The sequence below is a fragment of the Zea mays genome, chromosome 5 (genome assembly GCF_902167145.1).
Source record: "Zea mays cultivar B73 chromosome 5, Zm-B73-REFERENCE-NAM-5.0, whole genome shotgun sequence".
Classification (NCBI taxonomy): domain Eukaryota; kingdom Viridiplantae; phylum Streptophyta; class Magnoliopsida; order Poales; family Poaceae; genus Zea; species Zea mays.
This window is the reverse complement of record NC_050100.1, coordinates 223,431,909-223,445,414: the sequence shown is the minus strand read 5'-3', so window position 1 is coordinate 223,445,414 and position 13,506 is coordinate 223,431,909. Positions and strand designations below refer to the sequence as shown.

Here is a 13,506-nt window from a genome sequence, read left to right as displayed (position 1 = left end):
TCATCTGGTGCGGAAGACTTGGCGATTCACCTTCTCGCCTGCGACACTATATAAACAGACGGGTAGGTGTGAAGTTACCACAGCATTCATTGCTATTGCACTGTTTTGCTACCAAAAATTTAACCACAGCCAAAGCTTGTTTATTGCACTCAACCGAAGCACCGCTTTTGCTTTTGCTTCGTATCAAGAGGGAGCTTCGGCGAAATAAAAAAAGGTTAACGATTTCATCAAAAATTGTAAGAAATTCACCATCAAATGGCAAGGGTACGTTCCACCGCTAGGGTTACACATGACGGAGAAGAAGCCGAAGCCACTGAAACTGCTCCGATTTCCGAAGTAATGAGACAGTCAGGGCTGGTAGTGCCGGAGGACGTTTCTGACAAAGGTGCATCTGCTGCCGAAGCTGAGCAAATTGATGTTGAAGAAGGTGAAAGTGAAGAACAATACAGCGCCTTGCCATCTAAACCCAACCACCTGGAGTTTGGAAAGTCTACTGTTACCGAGGATGATATGCCAACATTATTAAAGCTAGGCTATTTTAGTGAAGCAAAGAAGAAGCTGATTTGTTTTGGCGGAGAGGAGATCACCCCGAAGCCTGAAAAAGGATGAGGTGGTAGTTTTTAAGAGCTTCTTTAAAGCAGGATTGAGATTTCCTTTGCATGAAATGATTGCGGATGTTTTGGAGAACTTCGGGATTTATCTTCATCAGCTTACTCCTAACGCCATCATTAGACTTAGCGTCTATATTTGGGCTCTCCGAAGCCAGGGGCGGAACCACTTGCAACATCAACCTCCTGCAATTTCTTTCTGATTCCTTTCGAACCTACATGAAAATGTTGCAACATCAGGAATAATCTACAGAAACATACAAAATGTCAATAGCCATATCAATTAATAGGGCTAAATGCATACTTAGGATGGTAAAATACGCCTACAGGCATCCTAGAATAGCAAAGTGTGATTTATGGCTAGAGACTTCTTTACCTATTCAGTTCAACTACATATTGCCCCCCAATGTTTCCTCGGAGAAATAGTACTATTGTCTGCCATCAAACCGTAATACCAAGGAACACAAATCTCTCCCTGAAAACCATAGAGACTGCATAGAAAACAAAACCAGAATCAGCTACATTAGCACAAACATCACCCACAAACAGACCAGAACTCCCTGTAACGCCTTCTTTATCAATAAATTCCTCATGTAAGGGCTCCACCCCCTCCTGTAAGAGAAAGGTGCAGGTAGAGGCAGGCAGGAGGATTGGGAAGGAGAGAGAGGGTGCGACCGCCGTCGGTCGGCCTGACATGGGGGGAGGCAAGATCGAATCGAGGTTTTTCTGCGTATAGTGGGTGTTGTACGAGGGAGAAGGAAATAACGAAGGTTGTTGTTTACTATATCGGGAGGAGATCGAGTAGCACAAAGGATTTCATGAAACCCCTACTGGGCCAATCCCATGGATCGCGGCCACGATGGAGCAAGAGAAGACCCGGGCGCCACCATCCATGAGCGTCAAGCCTCCTAGACCCCAACCTTGTTCCTGCAGCACCCATCCATCGTCGACACTTGCCACAGCCGGAGTGGCGATCCAAAAACTCTCGGTTCTCCTTCTAGACCTCAATGTCGCTGTACACCTCCTTCTTCCATATGTACACCACCTTCTCCATGATGTCAGCATGGTGCGTGGTGGAGGCGGCCACAAACATGCTGGCTTGCTTGGGGCATGCGCGTGGGGAGGTGGGAGCATGGGGGGAGATCTCCACTGGAATCACGGGGGAGGTGGTTGTGCCGATGGCTTGCTCGGGGCGTGCGCGCGTGGAGGTGGAGACACGGAGAGGCGGAGATATCCGGAGCAGTCTACACTAATGACTTAATATAGTTAAGTAGAGATACATGGACCGCACCCGGCCACCCACGCAGCAAAGATCATCGTCTCTCCGTCCTCGCGCAGTCGCGCGGCGGCCCGATCCACTTCTCCGCTCTCCCTCTTCCCGAGCTTCAAACAAAAAGGGTCCAAACCAGGCTACCGTTACAGCTGCTCGGCTGCACCGCCACCAACGGCTATTCTCATTTCAAATCCCTTCCCCTCTTCTCCCCGTCCTCCCTCCACCATCCACATCGCCCTCCCCTCCATCTCTCGCAGCGTCCGCTCCGCCTCCCGAAACCCTAGCTCGGCTGATCCTGATCCCCCCCAACACCGATGGCGCCGCCGCCCACCCCGCGTTCGACGCCGGCGCAGGTGCCGCCGGGCGCGGCCGCGACGCCTCTCAGGACGCCCGCGTCCAAGCACCGCCTCCATTTCCCCGCCGCCACCCCGAGGAACGCCCACCACGCCAACCACGGCGGCGGCGGTGCCACGGAGCACCCGGTCGAGGTGATCGGCCGCATCCGGAACCTCGCCTCGGGGTCCGCGTCCGCGCTGGAGATCATGGGAAGCGGGACGGCCGTGCGCGTGCGCGGCGACGCGGTCGGGTGCCGCGACTTCACCCTCGACGGCGTCTCCGTGTCCGAAGAGGAGGACCTCGAGGGTTTCTACCGCCGCTTCGTGCGCTCCAGGATCCAGGGCGTCCGGGTCGGGGCCAAGTGCACAGTCATGGTGTACGGGCCCACTGGGTCCGGGAAGAGCCACACCATGTTCGGCTGCACCAAGCAGCCCGGGATCGTGTACCGCGCGCTTAGGGACATCCTGGAGGGAGGCGAAGGCGATTCAGCGGAGGATGACGCCGGGTTTGACGCCGGCCTCTTCGTGCAGGTCGCGGTGCTGGAGATCTATAACGAGGAGATCTACGATTTGCTCGTGGGAAGCGGGGCCACTGCTAAAGGAAACACCCCCAAGGTGATTTTATCTGGTTAATTTCACATAGCATGCTCTAGTCTGCTGATTATGTGTTTGCAAATTTCAGCACTGATGTGGTTGCAATTGTGAATTCATATTGACTGGTAGTATACTAGTATATTGTAAAATTTTGCTCCAGAATAAGTAATTTGTGGTTTTCAGTGTGACATAATAATGAATCTAAGCTGAAACAGGTACTGTGGATTTAATCCTGATACACCAAAACATTGTGTTATTAATTAGGTGGATTTAGCTGAAACAGGTGCTAGTAATAGCAGAGGGAGTAGTAGTGTTTTGGGGTTCAGCTGGTAAGTCACATGGACTGATAATGAAATGCTCATATGACACACCATGAAAGTAAACAGAAAAAGACCTTAAAGTAAACAGGAAAAATGACGTGCTGTGATTTACTGTGTTGCTTATGTTGTTGTAAATGTGAATTCCTATGGGACCAGTATTTCAGATCATTAATTACAGACTGAGAAGGTGGGCACCATCTTGTTGGTTTTTTTGTGTTTTGTGTAAGTTTCTTGTCATTCTATCGTTGTGTTTTTTAAATATGATTAACTATAAGCTCACATTAGGTCATTGTGATGTTTCCATATGGTAATGCGCTTTCTAACTCAAGTCAAGCAATTCAGGAGTTTTATCCACCAAAAACAGATTGTCACTTGGCACTGAAATTGTAATGTTATTATGGGATTGTAGCTTGAACATCTGAGCTCTTAATTGTGAAGTCTTGATGAGCTATAATTTCAAATCTGCGAGCAAATCTCATGATTACCAATGTTTTCATTCATTTCTTCTTGGCCACTGTCGATGTAAATTTATGAATTGATGTAAAGCAGTGTATCGTTGAAGCCTCGCAGTTCTGTATCTATGCACAGGCAAAACTGGAAGTAATGGGGAAAAAAGCGAAGAACGCAAGTTATATATCTGGAAATGAAGCTGGGAGGATATCAAGAGAAGTGTTTAAGGTGGAAAAACGAAGAACTGTGAAGAGCACACTTTGCAATGAGAGAAGTTCACGGAGCCATTGCATGGTTTGTTGCATTCAACCAACCATCACTTTGAACGTTCATTTTTTTAAAACCAAGATTTTTACGAGGTATACTTTGCATCTATAGATTATCCTGGATGTCCCATCTGTGGGAGGAAGATTAATGCTTGTGGACATGGCTGGATCTGAAAACATAGAAGCTGCAGGACAAACAGGATTTGAAGCCAAAATGCAGGTGTGTTATGCAACCGATTCCTGTATGTTTGTAGCATCTATGTTTTCCAAACTTCCAATTGCACTCTGAACAATACTTTTAAGAAGTTGCTCTGTGTGTTTAATAGACAGTCAGTTTGACACTGATCTTGCCACATGAATTTGTACCACTGTCAAAAGCCACACGTGTGATCAATAGTGTTGCTACTTTTTTCACAGACAGCAAAAATCAATCAAGGGAACACTGCTTTGAAGCGAGTGGTTGAGTCTATTGCTAATGGTGATTCCCATGTTCCATTCAGGGACAGCAAACTCACAATGCTACTACAGGTACACTACTACAAAAGATTACATTTATTGATACTGCCTCTCCCCCCTAATGATTATCTAAATATTTCCTTCATTGCATTTCAGGATTCATTCGAGGATGACAAATCAAAAATCCTGATGATTCTGTGTGCTAGTCCTGACCCAAAGGAACTGCACAAGACAGTTTCTACTTTGGAATATGGTGCTAAGGCAAAGTGTATTGTCCGTGCTGCTCATGCCACAACACCTAGGGACAAAATGAGCTCCGAGGAGTCATCTGTGATGCTCAATTCAAGAATCGTTGCAATGAACCAGTTCATCCACAAGCTTCAAAAAGAGAACAAATTGAGGGAGAAAGAGCGCAATGAGGCCCAGAATGTGCTAAGGCTGAAGGAAGAGGAGCTAGCACAACTGAGAGCAAAGCTCAAGCTGATAGAAGGGCAAGGGAAAGCTACCGAGAATGAGATTAATTCAAAAGTTATGGAGAAAACCCAGTTGTTGAGGAGTGAACTCATGAAGATGGAAGAAGCGATGCTTAAGCAGCAGCAAGAGCTTACTTCACTGAGACAGCGACTACAGGAGGTTGAGCACGAAAAGGCCGATGGTTGTCAGCCATTGCAGCAGGATATAATTGGAGGTAGATTGCTGGCACGGCTATCAGAGATGCCTGCAGGCCTTGATCAATCAGTGGCAATGGACATGTCTATGGACTTAGACATGGGAGATCAACCGGTCATGCAAGATGTCAAGGTAATAAAGGAGGATACTCGCCAGCAGGGCCACATATGGAATCACACAGCCACAGCAGCAAGTGCTTGCACAGGGTCTGTAGTGCAAGAAGATGATGTCAAGTTGTCCGGGTATCCTGAAAAAACTGTCCTCAGCACCGTGTTTGAGGAGGGAGATGAGGAGGATGCAGAGAAGTGTGGTCTTCAAGAGGAGGTACGCAAGGAGGTTGTAGAGGAGAACTTTAATGTGGACATAACACAACATACACTTTCTGAGCCAGATGATCCTGCGACAAGGAAGCATCGGATTGAAAACATATTCAGGCTCTGTGGCAACCATCGTGAAATAGCTAAGAAACCAAAGGTCCAGTCACCAGCAAAGGAAATGTTCTGCAGCGAGAACAAGTCTCCAGCAAAGCAAGTGTTTGGGGATCAGAACAAATCGTCATCAAACCAAATTTTTGGAGATGAAAACAAGGAGCCGTCGGCATGGGGTGCTATAGAGACCCCCATGTGCGATGTTAGAGTGACTGACAGCCCAGTGTCTTCTCAGCTTTCTCCAATCGTATGCCAAGTTGTGGCTGCACCATTATCAGAGGAACTGAATACATGCAGTGCAGTGGAAGGAAGTGATCCGAGCAAGGAGAAGAACAGTCTTGCTGGACAGAAGGATGGCGGCGGCCTCTTGGAAGTTTACATAAAATGGGAGTCTGGCAACCTGATCAAAGGGCTGAAGCTACTGCGCAACTCGTGCCTTTCAGATCTGAGGAAGCTTATAGAGGCTCATTTCGAAGAAGTGGGCAGCAAACAGCAGCAGCAGCAGTTCATCTTCCTTCTCCTTGGGGTATGTCATTCGGCTCTATCCATGTCATGCTTTCACCCAAGTGCTCTGTGCTACGTGCTTCTCATCACAATGGCGCTCATCTATCACCATGTACTATCTTGGGGAAATGGAACCCATGTAACAATAGACTAATGAACGTCTTGCCAACGATTTTGAGATAAAAAAAGTAGCCCATCCATTTGAACGTGACCCTATTTTTTTTTATCATTTTGGAAGAAAAACTGGTTTCTGCAAACAACTCACTGGTAAGAAAACCACTGAGAATAGCGAGAAATGCACTGATAATAGCCTGCCTGACTGCTTATATAAATCACAAGGAAGACACTGACAAAACCATAAAATCGGTGGTTGTATCTGATTGGTGCAGGATCCGTCCGGTGCCCCGGTGTCCAGGGACAAGGAAGCCTCGGTGCAGATAAGCAGGCTGCCGCACTGGAACAACCAGGCGGACGGCTACCTGGCGTGCCTGCGCGCGGACAAGAAGCCGGCTGCGGACCACACGCCCTTCAGCCCGCTGGACAGCAAGCTGAACACGGTTGTGAAGGACGCGCACCTAGCCGGTGCAATGTTCGCCTAAGGCCTGTAGCCCTCCAGCAGCTACATCCGGGAGCTGAGAGCTTGAGCTCCGGTGGGCATCTGTTGCGGTCACATGACTATCATGTATCTTCTATAGTTCTATGTATTATATTGATTCCCCGTAAAATATTGATTGCTAGTCATGTTTCTTAGCAGGACCTACTAGCGAGATAGCTGTAATTTCGATGGCATCTTCAGATGCCAGTTCTTTTTCCTCTCTGGCCGCGAGGGAAAAAAAAAGGTTCAGGCTGCTCTTTGTTTTTGATAATCCTATGCCAGAATTCAGTCATTGTCACTCTCAAAAGGCCCTTTAATCATTCAGAGATGTTTTCCACGTTTATCACGTGAAACTGTGAAAGTAGCGTCGACCATTTTTTTAGGTTGAGATGTAATCATTCAGAAGGTTTTTTTGGACTCCCTCTTTCACGTCAGTAGTTGTGAGTTGTGATGACGAGGCTAATGCGACCCTACCCGGTCCTTCCAGTCCCGCGCGCTTGGCAGCTAGCCTGCTTTTGTAATGCGTTTCACATGGTGATTACGTAAATGCCGTCCAGGTCGTCGATATGGCCGTACCGCCGTCCAGGTCCATCTGACGAGCAGAGTAGCAGTGATATACATACACATCTGCGTGTAGTGTAGGCTATATATCATTGACTTGATGACTTCACTAGTGATCGCGCCAGCGCATGTGCAGTGACGGCCGATATCAGTTAATCAGCCGTATCAAGGGAAAATATAATTAATCAAATGAACTAAACTACAAGATATTTTGTTTTTTTTTCTAGGGCCGTGTCTTTTGCTATGTGTGTATAACGTGTTGACTTGGTATCCACATCCACGTCGACGCTCGTTGCTGGATCCTCGATCAGCGGCGAGATGGCGGTGTCGTGCCCCGTCTCGGCCCACGAGACGACCCTGTCAATCCACGAGCACGTGCTGCTCTTGGGTTATGAGAGCCCTCGGTCCAAGTGTCGCCACGAGGAAAATGCAGGGCTTTCGCTTGTAAAACAGAAGAAGATAAAAAGGAAGCATCGCAAGAAAGAGCACCAGGACCTTTTGCATCAGATCGAGGGGTTTCTGCGTGGAAGCTACGCGCCGCGCCGACCATTTTTCCTTTTCATTCATTTACATTCAATTACCCCATCCTGTTCTTTTTTTTTTCTTCACCTTACATGTAATATAGGGTTGGAGAAAATGCTCTTGTCTCGTCGGCTCGTTTATTTCATGGTCGAGTCGAATCAATTTGTTTGATTTTTTTATAAACTATGCTAGCATTCTAGCTCATTTTGTTAACGAGTCAGCTCGCAAGCTAAACAAGCTATTATATTTCAGCAAAATAAAACTATAGTTACGTGACTCCCTTCCCATGTACGCATGCATTTTCTGCACCGTATTTTTACATGAGACATGCCATGTATTTTATTGTTGGTTGAGAATAGTGTTCGCAACAAGTGATTTTTTTCATCGGACCTAAACGGTCTGAGAATTAATGACAAAAATATGCAAAAAAAACAATTAAGAGTTGCAGTGGAGTAGGTGAACTAAATTATTAGACAAAATATCTAGTGTTGGACTCCGCCGATGCACAGCAAAGCATAGCCAAAGCCAGAGCGACGTGGTCGAGCGCAGAAGCACGTGAAGCCGAGGGGACGTGTGCAGAACAGAAGCGGGAGCCGGGCCGGCCCGGCCCGGATTGGAGAGAAATCTGCTGGTCGACGCGATGCTAATTGCAGCTAGGACATGCCTTGCGTTGCGCGCGTTTAGGTTTAGGTTACGTGTATTGTTGTAGTAGGAGACTGCAACATTCTACGAGGGTGGTCCAGAAGAAAAAAAAGAAGGTGAAATTCTAATAGCTGATTTGGAAACCCAAATTTTCCAAAGTTTTTTATTTTTTCATAGGAAATTAGTTTATTTCTATCGAGAAATTGAAAATTCCATATAAAAATCGGGTTGTCAAACTAGCTCTAAAATTGCAACCGAGACCGGATTCCATGGGACGAAAGGAAAGGGTGGAGAGGACACGAGTGATGGGGGACGCGCAGCCCGTCATGGATTAATCATTACTGTACGTTTATAGGCAATTACTGTTACATGTATATAATATACTCCATTTCATTACCTGCATATAAAATAAATACACATGTAATGTAGTTATGCTGTCTTTCAAAGAAAAGGGAAAGAAGATGTTTTTTTCCTTCGTCCCAACAGCAGAGAGTTTCAATGAGCGAGAGTATTATTTTTTTACACTATATTATTATTAAGAAAAAAAGTGGCGGCCCGGAGAGAAAGCGAAGAGCAACAAGAGCAAAGCGAAAGGCGGGCGCAGCTGTCCGCTGCCTTGCCTTGCCTTGCCTTGCCTGTGCTGTGCGAACCTGCTCCCAGTTAGTAGTATTCAGTTTCCTTATCGGCTGCTGCCCATTTCCGCCCCCTCCCGTCTTTTCCCTTCCGCGTCGGTCTCCTCCCCCACTCTTCTACTTCTTGCTGTCGTCGTCTTCTCTCGACTCCCCGTCCCCTCCCTCTGCCTCTCCCACCCGCCGCTTCCGGATTCCGCCGCCCGTGCCCTCGCCACCAGGAATTCCACTCGGAGTAAGGAGTGTTTTCCCCCGCTGCTTGCTTCGCTTCTCCGGTCCCGGGACCCGCCCCGCTTTCGCCCGACTTAGATTCCACTTCTGTCCGTTCGCTCGCTCGCTCCTTTGTTCTTATCCCCCTTGCTTTGCTCGTTCGTTCGATTGGAGCTAGCCGCTGCGTGGATTCCTCGGCTCGCCGTCCGGATCTGGCCTCGCTGAGCTGCAGCTGCCGCGAATCCCGACTCGATTCGGCCGCGCTCGGATCTCGCCGGACTAGCGGGGACCGAGGCCTCTCGATTCGCCTCGGGGCCGAGATGGATCATGTGGTCGGAGGCAAGTTCAAGCTCGGCAAGAAGATCGGGAGCGGGTCGTTCGGGGAGCTCTTCCTAGGTGAGTTCCCTTCCCTGTCGTCTACCCCCCCCCCCCCCCCCCCCCCCCCCCCGCTCCACGGACTGATAAGATAAGATGCCGGCCCCGTCCGTGTGTTCTCGTCGCTCGGAAAGGCGCTCACTTCGTTTGCTGTTGCTTTGCTGCTCGCAGCTGTGAACGTGCAGACCGGAGAGGAGGTCGCCGTCAAGCTGGTACTGGATTCTCTCCGATTGCTATTTACTTGTTACCATATGATTGGTCTACTTCGTCATTGCTGCTTCGATTGCGCAGGAAAATGTCAAGACGAAGCACCCGCAGCTTCACTACGAGTCCAAGCTATACATGCTTCTCCAAGGAGGAAGTAGGCCCTAGAGTCCTGTCCTGTCCTGTCCAGTTTTACTTCTGGGACGGTACTCTGTGGTTAGTTGCTAGCATGATGCGCGAGTTGGGCTAACCTTCCGCTCCCCCCCTTTTTTTTGTTTCGTCACAGCTGGCATTCCGCACCTGAAGTGGTTCGGCGTTGAGGGGGAGTATAACGTGATGGTGATCGATCTTCTCGGCCCTAGCCTTGAGGACTTGTTCAACTATTGCAGTAGAAAGTTTTCTCTCAAGACCGTGCTCATGCTTGCTGACCAAATGGTGAACACTAAATCCCAGATTTTTGTTCAAACTCTTCCAGTTTGTTTCTTAACGTTAATCTCAGTTCGATGTGCATAGGGAAATTGCTAGTGTTAACACGTTTCTTGCTTATCTTTCAGATTAATCGGGTCGAGTACATGCATCAAAAGGGGTTTCTGCACCGTGATATAAAGCCTGATAATTTTCTTATGGGGCTTGGTAGGAAAGCCAATCAGGTCTGATCCTATATACATGCTTCACTCTTGCTGGCCAACTCATTACATTTGAGCCGAATGTTTTTTACGTGCATTTTGCTGCACTTGAGAAGCCCAAAAGATCCTGCACTAGTGACTTGGCTGGCTTGGGGTTAGTGTGTGTTATGTGATGTATTTGATTACGACGACGATTTCCTTAGCGTGCTTGTATTTTACAGTCTGCTATATATAGTTTATTTCTTTACCTTCGGTGAATGCTGGATGGTTTCCTTGTCTATATAGCTGCCAATATGTTATATTCTGGAAAACACCTTTTCTCTCTCTCTCTCTGGGATTGAGGTCTCTCGGTGTAATGATTGTTGAACTTATTGGCTTTTGTGGCAGGTATATATAATAGACTATGGACTCGCAAAGAAATATAGGGATCTTCAAACTCATAAGCACATCCCATACAGGTTGGTCAGCGTTACTCATCTGTGTTGCTAAATACACTTAGTAAATGCCACATGCCAAACTTTCTTCAAGAAAATGTATGATGTGCAGTCATGCACAATGATACTGTGGCAAGACACTGTTCTTGTAGTTCCATGATGATGGGATGCTCATTTCAATATGCAGAGAGAACAAGAACCTCACTGGAACTGCACGATATGCGAGTGTCAATACCCACCTTGGCGTTGGTGAGTTTCTGGTTTCAATCTAGTGGCTAATTAATTGAGTTAGGTTTCGCATAACCTCACAGTTTACTTGGGTGCAGAACAAAGCAGGAGAGATGATTTAGAATCTCTTGGTTACGTTCTTATGTACTTCCTTAGGGGCAGGTTAGTTGGTCAACAATCTTTTAACCTGTTCGTTGTGACGGTCCGGTTGGTTCCACACATGCTTCTGCGAAGGGATTTAACATTTCATTGGTGTTTTTGTCTTTGAACAGCCTACCATGGCAGGGGCTGAAAGCAGGGACCAAGAAGCAGAAATATGACAAAATCAGCGAGAAAAAGATGCTCACTCCCGTGGAGGTGGCTCATAAATTGACTCTTGCTAATCCATTTATTTATAAGAGCCGCAGTAGGCAGACATTCATAAATTGTTTATTATGGGCTAGGTACTCTGCAAATCGTATCCATCAGAATTTATCTCCTATTTCCACTACTGCCGTTCATTGCGGTTTGAAGACAAGCCTGATTACTCTTACCTGAAGAGACTATTCCGCGATCTCTTTATTCGGGAAGGTATGATTTTAGTGTGGATGCCTATTCTTTTGGTGTTTTCTACTAGGACATCCTATGATCCGCATTTCTAATCGCGTTACTAATGCAGGATACCAGTTTGACTATGTGTTCGACTGGACCATTCTGAAGTATCCTCAGATAGGCTCCAACCCGCGGATGAGGGTATGCAATCGTCCTGTGTTTCTTATTGATGCACGTTTTGTCGTTTGTTGGACTTATTCCATTTCTTTGTCTTTTGTTTTAGGCAGGTGAAAGGACTAGTGGAGCTGCTGGACCCTCGATGGACAAGATTGAGAAGGCCACAGGTTTGTCCCGCTTTTGAAAAATTGTGTAGCAAATCTGATACAAACCGGACACCTGTTTGAGCATGACTATTTGTGCAGGAGAAGCAGGCGGTAGAAGGAATCTTAGTGGTCCTGTGAACCAGACTGACAGTTATGCACAACGACCGCGTGAGACCGTATCTATGTCATTAAAGGAAATTGTAAGTTTCCATTCCCTTGGTCTGTTGTATGATCAATGGTCATTCGGTGGCGCTGTGTTTTTGCTCATGCAGTTCTCACGTATCTATCTCATGAGCCTTTTACCCATTTCTCCAGATGCATAGCACTGACCGGTCTGGGGAAAGGACCATGGAGAGACCACGTACATCCTCGCGCACAGGCAGTGCATCCCGTAGAGCTGTTGCATCAAGCAGCAGGCAGGCCTCATCTGTGGAACCAAGTGAGCAGCAGTATAGCCGGGCAAGCAGATTGTTCTCTAGCAACAGTGGCAGTCGCCCATCTAGCACCCAGAGGGTGAACCCATCGCCAGGCGAGGCAAGGGCTACCTCCCTCTCACGGGCGGCAGTCGCGAGAGGCGCTCGCGACGAGCCACTCCATCGCAGCCTGGAGCTTCTGTCCCTCGGTGGCGGCGGGAAAAGGAAGTAGTGGCAAGGAAAGCGAGCATCTGAGAGCGGGCGGAAGGGAAGAACGCTTGTTTGCGACTCTGTAAATGACAGGATTCGTCAACAGTTTCCCTGGGGCTTCCCATAGTTTCCTTGGTGCTCCGGTCTGTTGTACCATTGCTTCATAGATAGCAACGATTCCTTGTTAAACGTGTGCTGTGTTGCAGGTTGCGTTAGGGCCAAGTCCTAGCCTTTGTGATGGTGATTACATTTAGGGGTGGTCAAGATTCACTTATTTATGTTTCTTCACCCTTTCCTGGACTCGGCGACTTTTTTCATGTCGAACTCTGAATTTTCTTATTCAACAGAAGTTGATAAAAAAGGACTTCCTGTGTAAACCAGTGCCTCCCTATTTTCATACTGATCCATTGTCATGTCATGTCAGAGCATCTACAGGAGCTCACTAGAAAATGACTACTCAGGAGATGGAGCTCACTAGAAAATGACTACTCAAAATCAGTTTTAAGAGTAGATTTTAATCATTTCTTCAACAGATCCCTTAAAGTCCTGTACGTTTTTATCAAATTGAATCCCCTATCTGTACGTTTTTATCAAACCCATGGGGATTGAGAGAGATTGAATCCCCTACAAGTCAAAATCCTTCTCAATCCACTCCAATCCTATTGAATCCCCTACAAGTCAAAACCCCCCTCAATCCACTCCAATCCCTCTCGATCCCCATGTATGAAACGAATAAAGTCTAAAGCGATAGATTGTTTATGGAGAATAAAAAAACTTCTCATTTGTAACTACAAATGGAAGTTTTAAGGCCTATAAAAAATTTAGAGTGTTTTAGGGAATCCACTCCAATCCCTCTCGATCCCCATGTATGAAACGAATAAAGTCTAAAGCGATAGATTGTTTATGGAGAATAAAAAAACTTCTCATTTGTAACTACAAATGGAAGTTTTAAGGCCTATAAAAAATTTAGAGTGTTTTAGGGAAACTGTTGTTGGTGACACGTTTTTGTGTTTTTTCTAAAAAAAACTTGATCCAGGAAAGACTGATAAGAAGCCGTTGGAGATATTTTATGTTAAAAAAAGTTGTACAGCAGTGCATGA

At 46.9% G+C, this 13,506-nt stretch overlaps 2 protein-coding genes across 6 annotated transcripts; both read left to right on the top strand.

Moving 5' to 3' along the window:
- The first annotated feature begins 1,912 nt into the window (after window positions 1-1,912).
- Window positions 1,913-6,826, top strand: LOC100280432 (uncharacterized). 3 transcript variants are annotated; one of them, NM_001348673.1, is made up of 6 exons: window positions 1,913-2,831; window positions 3,719-3,874; window positions 3,959-4,066; window positions 4,264-4,374; window positions 4,459-5,925; window positions 6,293-6,787. In NM_001348673.1, exons 1-6 carry the CDS (start codon window positions 2,196-2,198, stop codon window positions 6,500-6,502), a joined length of 2,688 nt encoding a protein of 895 aa, NP_001335602.1. In that variant the 5' UTR covers window positions 1,913-2,195; the 3' UTR covers window positions 6,503-6,787. The 3 variants fall into 3 exon arrangements, with proteins under 3 accessions (NP_001335602.1, XP_008643563.1, XP_008643562.1); XM_008645341.3 differs by having other exon boundaries at window positions 1,917-2,831; window positions 3,701-3,874; window positions 6,293-6,826; XM_008645340.4 differs by having other exon boundaries at window positions 1,917-2,831; window positions 3,680-3,874; window positions 6,293-6,826.
- Window positions 6,827-8,880: 2,054 nt separating this feature from the next.
- On the top strand, window positions 8,881-12,783 carry LOC100285265 (casein kinase I). 3 transcript variants are annotated; one of them, XM_008645591.2, is made up of 15 exons: window positions 8,881-9,087; window positions 9,241-9,458; window positions 9,609-9,649; window positions 9,729-9,798; window positions 9,928-10,076; window positions 10,196-10,291; window positions 10,655-10,725; window positions 10,889-10,950; window positions 11,028-11,091; window positions 11,202-11,286; window positions 11,373-11,499; window positions 11,588-11,661; window positions 11,744-11,804; window positions 11,883-11,983; window positions 12,099-12,783. In XM_008645591.2, exons 2-15 carry the CDS (start codon window positions 9,383-9,385, stop codon window positions 12,426-12,428), a joined length of 1,407 nt encoding a protein of 468 aa, XP_008643813.1. In that variant the 5' UTR covers window positions 8,881-9,087; window positions 9,241-9,382; the 3' UTR covers window positions 12,429-12,783. The 3 variants fall into 3 exon arrangements, 2 of the variants coding, with proteins under 2 accessions (XP_008643813.1, NP_001151631.2); XR_004858210.1 differs by having other exon boundaries at window positions 8,901-9,087; window positions 11,748-11,804; NM_001158159.2 differs by having other exon boundaries at window positions 8,932-9,458.
- The last annotated feature ends 723 nt before the right edge of the window (window positions 12,784-13,506 follow it).

Coding starts and splice junctions, on each gene's coding strand:
- LOC100280432 (XM_008645340.4), top strand. CDS start 2,196: ATGGCGCCGCCGCCCACCCCGCGTTCGACGCCGGCGCAGGTGCCGCCG. Junction 3,875..3,958: donor GTTCACGGAGCCATTGCATG/GTTTGTTGCATT, acceptor TTGCATCTATAG/ATTATCCTGGATGTCCCATC. Junction 4,067..4,263: donor GATTTGAAGCCAAAATGCAG/GTGTGTTATGCA, acceptor CTTTTTTCACAG/ACAGCAAAAATCAATCAAGG.
- LOC100285265 (XM_008645591.2), top strand. CDS start 9,383: ATGGATCATGTGGTCGGAGGCAAGTTCAAGCTCGGCAAGAAGATCGGG. Junction 9,459..9,608: donor GTTCGGGGAGCTCTTCCTAG/GTGAGTTCCCTT, acceptor TGCTGCTCGCAG/CTGTGAACGTGCAGACCGGA. Junction 9,799..9,927: donor CATGCTTCTCCAAGGAGGAA/GTAGGCCCTAGA, acceptor GTTTCGTCACAG/CTGGCATTCCGCACCTGAAG.